At 39.7% G+C, this 9,857-nt stretch overlaps 2 protein-coding genes across 2 annotated transcripts in view; one reads left to right on the top strand and one right to left on the bottom strand.

Annotated features, from left to right (window-relative positions):
• LOC129840462 (zinc finger protein 658B-like) overlaps positions 1–9,857 on the bottom strand; it is a 73,520-nt gene that overhangs the window by 22,073 nt on the left and 41,590 nt on the right. The window lies entirely within an intron of this gene.
• LOC129840464 (OX-2 membrane glycoprotein-like) lies at positions 78–7,581 on the top strand. The gene is made up of 6 exons (XM_055908363.1): positions 78–172; positions 3,527–3,862; positions 4,080–4,385; positions 4,472–4,507; positions 4,605–4,704; positions 4,788–7,581. The coding sequence occupies exons 1-6, from the start codon at positions 118–120 to the stop codon at positions 4,894–4,896; spliced, it is 942 nt and encodes a 313-aa protein (XP_055764338.1). The 5' UTR covers positions 78–117; the 3' UTR covers positions 4,897–7,581.

Below are 9,857 nucleotides of genomic sequence, written 5' to 3'. Positions count from 1 at the left end.
ACTTTCACTTTAGTGTAGGGGGAGGGGCTTCTGCTCAAAAGGTGATAGGTCCATTCAAACCAGGAGGGAAATTCAAACCAGGCGGGAAATTCAAAAAAGAAAACTAACATTTTCACCATGGCTCCTACGCTCCACAACTACCTGTTTATTCAGCTAATAGTCCTCCCTAAAGGTGAGTTATATCAGTTTTATACATGACTTAGTGCATTTGTCAGCATTTTATTTTAATTGACACAGTATTGCTGACACTGTTGCTTTTCTTTATGAAATGAGGTGCGTTCAAACCTATTTATTTCGATACACTGCATTCATCATTTAATTTATCTTCCACTATACAGATAAATGAAATGATGAATGTAGTGAGTCACTGTATAAACTGTATAGGGTAGTGAAAGTCACTGTATAAACTGTGTAGTTTACAGTGACTTTCACTATGATTTAATCAGTGAACAAAGAGGTTTAATCTGTAGCCATAGTTCCTTATATTCACTGATGTCCACACATTCTGTAGTTGATGTTACTTTAATAATTCAACACATGAACCCATACTGCAGTCAGTTACTAACCCATACTGCAGTCAGTTACTAACCCATACTGCAGTCAGTTACTTAGCCATACTGCAGTCAGTTACTAACCCATACTGCAGTCAGTTACTAACCCATACTGCAGTCAGTTAATTACCCATACTGCAGTCAGTTACTAACCCATACTGCAGTCAGTTACTAACCCATACTGCAGTCAGTTACTTACACATACTGCAGTCAGTTACTTACCCATACTGCAGTCAGTTACTAACCCATACTGCAGTCAGTTACTTACCCATACTGCAGTCAGTTACTAACCCATACTGCAGTCAGTTACTAACCCATACTGCAGTCAGTTACTAACCCATACTGCAGTCAGTTACTTACCCATACTGCAGTCAGTTACTAGCCCATACTGCAGTCAGTTACTAGCCCATACTGCAGTCAGTTACTAACCCATACTGCAGTCAGTTACTAACCCATACTGCAGTCAGTTAATTACCCATACTGCAGTCAGTTACTAGCCCATACTGCAGTCAGTTACTAACCCATACTGCAGTTAGTTACTAACCCATACTGCAGTCAGTTACTTATCCATACTGCAGTCAGTTTAAAAGCCCCTCCATTCATAACTTCCTCCCAACTAGACTAGATTTCTGTTAAAGGTCCAATGCAGCGTTTTATATCTCAATGCCAAACAATTTCTGGGTAACAATGATGTAGCTTACTGTGATGGTTATAAATGAAAATGGTCAAAAATATACAAAAATGGCTTCTTAGCAAAGAGCAATATCTCAAGTAAAGGCTGTTCTAGAGGTGAAAGGATGTCCAACCTGATACTAGATGTACGTTCCTAATAAACTGGCCAATGAGTGTAAATGTACTCCTCCTTCTGACCCTTCTGAGTACTACATCACAATACATGGTGTATATTTGGTAACACTTTCTATAAAGCCCATATGCATAGTGCATTATACAGCAGTATAAATGGGGTGGTTCGAGCCCTGAATGCTGATTGGCTGACAGCCCTGTTATATCAAACCGTATACCACGGGTATGACAACATTTATTTTTACTACAATAATTACGTTGGTAACCAGTTTATAATAGCAATAAGGCACCTCGGGTGTTTGTGGTATATGGCCAATATACCACGGCTAAGAGCTGTATCCAGGCACTCCGCGTTGCATCATGCTTAAGAACATCCCTTAGCTGTGGTATATTGGCCATATACCACAGCCCCTCGGGCCTTATTGCTTAATTATACATGTACTCATAATCTGTTAATAATGCAGTATAATCATAGTCACATGTGTTATAGACACAAATAAATTATCATTAAGTCTCATAATTCAGTATACCAATACTCCTAATGCATTATAAGTATAACTGTAATGACTAATAATGTACAGCAACATAGTGCTTCATAACTGCTGGTCACTTTGTCCTCAAGGATCATACAGCATTATAATGAACATCAGTGTGATGCATTTTCAACGTTGTTTTTGCCAATGAGCAGTACATCATCTTTCTCATGGTGTGTGTAGGAGTAATTGACATATGTAGGTAGATATCACACTATTAAACAATAGATAGGAGTATACTAGAAAATAGTAGAAGAAGGCAGATGTGAGTGCATTTGCCATTCTGGTAAATACAGGAAACCAAAGATTAGCAGATGGTGTAGTAGTGTAGTAGTAACATAAGATACATGGATAACATATAAAGATAAAAGATAGCTGAACATTAAAGTAACGAACCACATGTTAACATAGATCATGAGACCGTGGTAATGGAAATCTACTAAGGGACGTTCTGACCCTCTGACCCTTGTAGATTCTCCATTATGCTGACAGACTGACCAGACATACGGGCGCCTACTAGGCGCTTTGACACACTAGATTTATAGTCTACCCATTCCACAAAAAAAAAACATACATACCAGAGAAATATGCCTAAAGTAACTGGACACTAATGAACAAGAAACACATAGTCTGCTGATTCCATTTAAGTGAAACTGACCAGACACATAGACGCCTATGTGGATAGCAATTGGATACCCTAAGGATAGAGGGTCTGACCACTATTATAATTTAACTGAAAGCAGATGATGGGCGTTAGTATGCGTGAACAAGCAGGAAGCCTGAACTAAAAAGATAATGATGGCAGGAAGAATAGGGGAAGTATGCTTATTTGCATATGGGGTGGACTCATATGCTATTTGTGTATAAAGAGCGAACCAGTGCTCTGGGAGTGTGTGTGTTTCGCGGGACATTCCAGATGGTTATACAATTATAAATAAAAGCAGGTTCCGGACCGCGGTCCGTATTGACCCTGTTCTAGGTGTGGATCCGGACCGCGGTCCGTATTGACCCTGTTCTAGGTGTGGATCCGGACGGAGGTCCGTATTGACCCTGTTCTAGGTGTGGATCCGGACCGCGGTCCGTATTGACCCTGTTCTAGGTGTGGTTCCGGACCGTGGTCCGCCAGTTGAGTATGGCTGCAGTATAAAGTCATCTTTAACTGCTTTAGGTGAAGTGATGAAATGCCTCATAATAAAGTGGTTATTGTCTGCTTTCAGTAAAGGGAAAATTTCTGCACATTTCATGATGACGTCACACAAACATGTTTCATTCTGTTTCCCTATTCTTTATTCAAACAGTTGCATAACACAGCGATACGCATCGCAACACAAAATAACACTACAATACACTACGCAACACAAATTGCCTCAAAGTCATACGCTTGGCATTTTGGCCCTCCTGCACATTGTATTAACATAAATAGTCAAAAACAGAAAAAGGCAAAGCCCTGTGCGATAAAATCTATAAATCTATATTTTAAAAAATGGCTTTTAACTGACGCTTTTCTCCAAGCGACTTACATTTTTTTTATAATATGGGAATCAAACTCACAACACTACCACGCTCTACCAACTGTGGGTGTGTGTGAGAGTTTGTAATGTAGTAAGTACTAAGTAGTGTGTAACTGTCTTCATGCAGGGCTCTCTCAGCTGGTGAGAACACAGCAGGTTGTCACAGCAACCCTGGGAGAAGATGCAGTCTTAACCTGTGAGCTCATGACACTCAAAAACGTGCGGCAAGTCACCTGGCAAAAAGTGACAACTGAGGCGAATGAAAATGTGGCCACCTACAGCCAACGCGGTTCCCATGTCAACCCACCTTTTAAGGGGAAAGTGGAGTTTGAATACGTGGGACTGCAGAACTGCTCTATCGTCATCAGAGGAGTGTCAAGAGGAGACGAGTCCTGCTACAAGTGTCTGTTTAACACCTTTCCAGATGGACCTATCAGTGGAACAACCTGTCTCAAAGTAAATGGTAAAATCTGATAACATAATGTACTGTAAATGATTGACCCAGAACAACTTCTTCAGAACTTCAGGCAGCCATTTTATCAGATCATATTTCCAATGTCTTGAAACCATTTATCAAAATGTGATCATTTAGTAAATAATTTAAATGGAATCATTTAGTAAATAATTTCAATGGAATCATTGTGGTCTCACTGCGAACTGTGTCTGTTGTTGTCCTATAGAGCTGTATGGACCCTCACTCCTCATCACACAAACCAACAACAGTCACACCACTCTGTCCTGTTCTGCTACTGGACGACCTGCTCCTATAGTAACCTGGGAAGACACAGAAATTCTAGAAAATTCCACCATGGTTGATGTCACCCATCTCAATGGAACTGTCACTGTCACCATAACTTCCACGCTGGCAGCATTCAGTCTACTTGACAAAGACACCAGTGTTGGCTGCATGGTGTCACTGTTCTCTGGGGGTGTCACCAAGAACGTATCCATGGTTATTCCAGCTAGCAATCAAGCTTCATTTCCTGGTGAGAAATGGTTCTGTACATGCCTACAGTAACAATCAGCATGCTGGTGTCATTCTGAAATACTGTCTCTGTGTGTTCTGTGCTAGATGTACCTGAGGTCACTGATGGTGACAGGATCAGTGGTAAGTCATTCATCTAATGACCACAACTAATCTCTGACACTATTATCTGTGAATTGTACCATTCTCATGTTGTCATCTTTCACATGTAATCCAACAGTAATTGGTGCAGTGATGGGTTCACTGTGTTTCATTGGTGTGTGCTGTGGAGCTGCTGTGGCACTGTGGTGGTGGTGCAAACGGAGAAATACAACGAGAAGGTAAGATTTACTGTTCAGATGAAAAAGAGAAAATACCTTATTCATTTGACATTGACAGTCAAACTTACAAAAACAATCTTTAGCCAAATTCCCACAGCCAATGAACAGGAACAGGAACTATCAACAGTCAACCATCAACATGATGACCCTGAAATCCACAGGTCTAATCTAACAGTAAGACACACATTCTAATTAACAGTAGGGTTTATGATTTCAAGTAAACATTGTTTGTACTTACTGTACAACAAGCTTACAAGCAATATTACTCTCAGTACATGTCGCAAGTGTACCTCAGTTTATATTTTATTTTTATTGCTACTATGGTGTGTTTCGTGTGTATGCTTTGAAAGTAAATGTGTATATCTACATGTTACCTCTTGGTGGGTTGGGGGAGAAAAGATAAGCCATTCTAGTTAAATTTATCTTTTGTTTCTGTTAGTCTTTAGTGACATGGATAGAAGTACAGGCTGCTGTCATTCTGATCTAAGAATATTACTCCTGCTTATTATGTAGAAAAAATACATCTGTTTCACTTTGTAAACTAAAGGTGTGTTTAGAATTATTTTTGTTGTATTAATGCTATTTAATCTCTCCTCAGACTAATATTATTCTGTTTGTTCTGTGGGTACCTTTGCCACTGTTCCACCCCTTGTGTATTGCGCTGTCATGGTGTATGGTGTATTTCTATGTTTTCTAATCTAAGAAATAGATTAGAAAACATAGAATTGTTTTTCAGCATCAAATGTCCTCCCTGGAGAATATGTAACTGTAAATACCCACAAAGCATTTAGGTTAGTACACTATTACAACAGATGATTTGACTCTTATCAGTATCATTGATGTTAATGTCTTTCAGGACCACAACAATCTCCAGTACATTCTAAATGTATTAGTACAACCTTATTGGATCATCCTGGTAGAGTGGTAGTCATGGTGACTGCATACATGCAAATGAGTTGCATTTTTTGCATTGCTGCATTGTTGTTCCAGTATGTTATTTGTATTTTTTAGGGATCCCCATTAGCTGCTACTCTTCCTGGGGTCCAAACATATTGAAGCACATACATTACATATAAAACTAAAGATAAAACACTACATCATATAACATTATTACACTACTACATCTCTACAATACAACATGTGTAATACCACCATACAACAATATCACAATGTATGCATGTGTCTGTACCTTTGTGTGTCTCTTCACAGGACCCGTTGTTCCATAAGGTGTATTTTAACCTGCTTTTAAAACATCTGATTCTACTGCTTGTATCAATTACCAAATGTGGAATAGGGTTCCATGTAGTCATGGCTCTATGTAGTACTGTGCACCTCCCATAGTCTGTTTTGGACTTGGGGGCCGAAAAGAGACCTCTGGTGGCATGTCTTGTGGGGTATGCATGGGTGTCCGAGCTGTGTGCAAGTATTTTAAACAGACAGCTTGGTACATTCAGCTTGTCAACACTTCTTACAAAAACAAGTAGTGATGAAGTCAATCTCTCCTCCACTTTGAACCATGAGAGATTTACATGCATGCCATTAATGTTAGCTCTCTGTGTATTTTTAAGGGCCAGCCGTGCTGCCCTGTTCTGAGCCAACTACAATTGTGGCACCTGACCACACTACTGAACAGTAGTCCAGGTGCGACAAAACTAGGGCCTGTAGGACCTGCCTTGTTGATAGTGTTGTTAAGAAGGTAGAGCTGTGCTTTATTATGGACAGACTTCTCCTGATCTTAGCTACTGTTGTATCAATATGTTTTGACCATGACAGTTTACAATCCAGGGTTACTCCTAGCAGTTTAGTCACCTCAACTTGGTGCATTTAAACATCATTCATTTCGAGATGTAGTTGAGGTTTAGGGTTTAGTGAATGATTTGTCCCAAATACAATGCTTTTAGTTTTGGAAATATTTAGGACTTTCCACCCATTCTGAAACTAACTGCAGCTCTTTGTTAAGTGTGGCAGTAATTTCAGTCGCTGTAGTAGCTGACGTGTAGTGTTGAGTCATCCGCATACATAGACACACTGGCTTTACTCAAACAGCTACCCCGGGGAATTCCTGATTCTACCTGGATTATGTTTGAGAGGCTTCCATTAAAGAACACCCTCTGTGTTCTGTTAGACAAGTAACTCTTTATCCACATTATAGCAGGAGGTGTAAAGCCATAATACATATGTTTTTCCAGTCATTTTCTTAATGGGTACGTGCTTATTAGTAACTGGAATAAGCAATTTCATAAATGTGTCAAGTGCAGCTTCTGGTTGCTCCTCATTACACATCAAAGACCAGCAAATATTATTTACCTCATCAACATATGACTCACTACAAACTTCTTGTATGACCTCTTAAACACTATATTAGGCTCAGCCGTTGGAACTATTCTAAAATGGATTAAATAAAAGTGTAATGATCACTTTAATGGTACTGTATTTCAAACACTCTGGTCAGTTATGTTTGTTTTAGACCATAGCTGTCAACACTTGACCGTTTTTACTTTGTTATCTTATTTAAAAAATTGAAGGTTATGAGAACTTGAGTGACTACCATACTGTCTCACACACATCTGTGTGGTTCAGAGACCGTTTCTATCCATAGGCATTGTGGGTACTGAATAGTGGACTGAATGGCTGACACACATAGGCCTGCTGTTTATTTTATACTTAAATACAGTCTGTAAGTAAATATATTTTGTAGTTGGTTAATGATGAAACATGATAAATCCACACTAGACATGTTTGTGTTTTATTCTTCACTTTTTTTTTAAATAAATCAAATGTTAGCCTACTTTCATGGTGTTTGTGGGTGGTTTTCTAAATTCTTCACTTTTTTTATCAAATGTTGTAAGATACACAATGTTGTGAGGTACTTTGTTGTGTGTGTTTTTGTTTTCTACTTTTATAAATAAAATGTTAAAAACAATGTTGTAATGTACGTTGTGACATCGCTTGTTATTGAACGTACGTATCGTAAGGATCGTAAGAAAATCCATTCTAAATTGTTAGGATTGTAAGAATAGCCATAGATGAAACATAAACTTTCCTCTGTGAACATACAAACAACATGTTACGATTACGGACTAACTGTTATGGGAGGTGTTTGGAGGCGAAGTCAACTGCAGGAGAGCGGAGTAAATATAACAGGCGCACTTTAATACCGGTAATAATATTACAACACATAACAACAAACAAGTTCCAAAACACGGTCTAAAACAAAAGTGCAACGCCTGGAAAAATATACGTAACAAATACCACCCTCAACAATAAACAATTACACAAAGACATGGAGGGGAACAGAGGACTAAATACATGCAGTTGATTATGGAATGAAAACCAGGTGTGTATGAAACAAGACAAAACAGATGGAATAATGAGAAATGGAGCGGCGTTGGCTGGAAAGCCGGTGACGCCGAACGCCGCCCGAACAAGGAGGAGCCTACTTCGGCGGAAGTCGTGACACTAACATTTTAGGCTTGTACAAATCTTGTTGCAATTCTGATGTACAATAATACCTTTCAGAATTTTGGCAGTTTCATCTCACCAACAAGAAAAGCGTACACCAAACGGCCTGTGAGGAGTGCTACCCGAACAAGCATAACACAGTATAAACAAAAGGAAGTCAGGGAAACCTGAAAGAGGTATCCTGCACGTTTTCAAATTAAAAGTCTCCATTCTCTATTACTCCTCAGTTTACTTCACATTTATGTAGCTAATGTAATGGATTTGTTTGCCAGCGCAAGTTTAAGCTTATTGCAACACTTTACAAGAACTCTGTTGCAGCGGTTTTAGGTAGTCTGTGTATAGGCTATTCCCTTCATCACAACACTGCTGCTCAGTTGAAGAGCTTGTGATCTCCATGCAACACCACAGCACAATGCGCCTTCAGAAAACACCCCTCAGTCTCAGAAGATGCCCTTCTGGAGGCATGCAGTTATAGTCATTATACCCTAATGTAGGCCTCTTTCCCTACTAGCCAAATAAAGTGCAGATCATGTGTAACAGTAAAACTTTACGTCGTCCCCTCGCCTCGACACGGGCGCGAACCAGGGACCCTCTGCACACATCAACAACGGTTGCCCACGAAGCATCGTTACCCATCGCTCCACAAAAGCCGCGGCCCTTGCAGAGCAAGGGGCAGCCCTACTTAATGTCTCAGAGCAAGTGACGTAACTGATTGAAATGCTACTAGCGCGTACCCGCTAACTAGCTAGCCATTTCACATCCGTTACACTCACCCCCCTTTCAACCTCCTCCTTTTCCGCAGCAACCAGTGATCCGGGTCAACAGCATCAATGTAACAGTATAACTTTAAACCGTCCCCTCGCCCCGACACGGGCGCGAACCAGGGACCCTCTGCACACATCAACAACTGATTCCCACGAAGCGTCGTTACCCATCGCTCCACAAAAGCCGCGGCCCTTGCAGAGCAAGGGGCAACCCTACTTAATGTCTCAGAGCAAGTGACGTAACTGATTGAAATGCTACTAGCGCGTACCCGCTAACTAGCTAGCCATTTCACATCCGTTACACATGCATAATGCACCCAACTCATCATTCCATCATATTTTAACATTTAATTAATCCTTCGTTCAGTTCAGTCAGTCAGTATGTCATCTATTCAGTCATTTGTCTGAGTTGTAATAGGAACTAAATCAAAAAGAATAGAACAGTCTTATCTATTTGTTTATTGAAATCCATGTGTGTATCAAAATTCTCAAGTTCTTTAGCCTATCACTTTAATAATTCAATGTTTAATTTAGGCCTATCCCCCCAAAAATAAGCCTTCAACTCGTAGGCATTTCAATTTAGACTTATTTTGGGTACTGGTTTCTTGCAGAATAATTTTAGAACTATTTTTGTGTTTTGTATCTGTTTTTATTATAGGACTCCCCTTAAAGATACCCTAGCTCACAGGCCTCTAAATATAGCCTCTAAATAAATGTTGAATAAAATAGTTGAAGAAGCACATGCAGTGGCTGATAGGGAAAACAGATCTGGCAATAAGAAGAGGCTATAGATAGTCTTGACCACTTGGCTATTTCGCTCAGGACAGGTTATAGCCAAGACTCAATCAATATTCCGTTTTTTCTCATATATTGATATGGATATAGCCTCTGTGTGATGGGGTTGTACAACGCAAATGGCTATAACTA

Source organism: Salvelinus fontinalis, chromosome 41, assembly GCF_029448725.1.
Source record: "Salvelinus fontinalis isolate EN_2023a chromosome 41, ASM2944872v1, whole genome shotgun sequence".
Classification (NCBI taxonomy): domain Eukaryota; kingdom Metazoa; phylum Chordata; class Actinopteri; order Salmoniformes; family Salmonidae; genus Salvelinus; species Salvelinus fontinalis.
The sequence above is the reverse complement of the archived record's forward strand: the minus strand, read 5'-3'. Positions and strand labels throughout refer to the sequence as shown.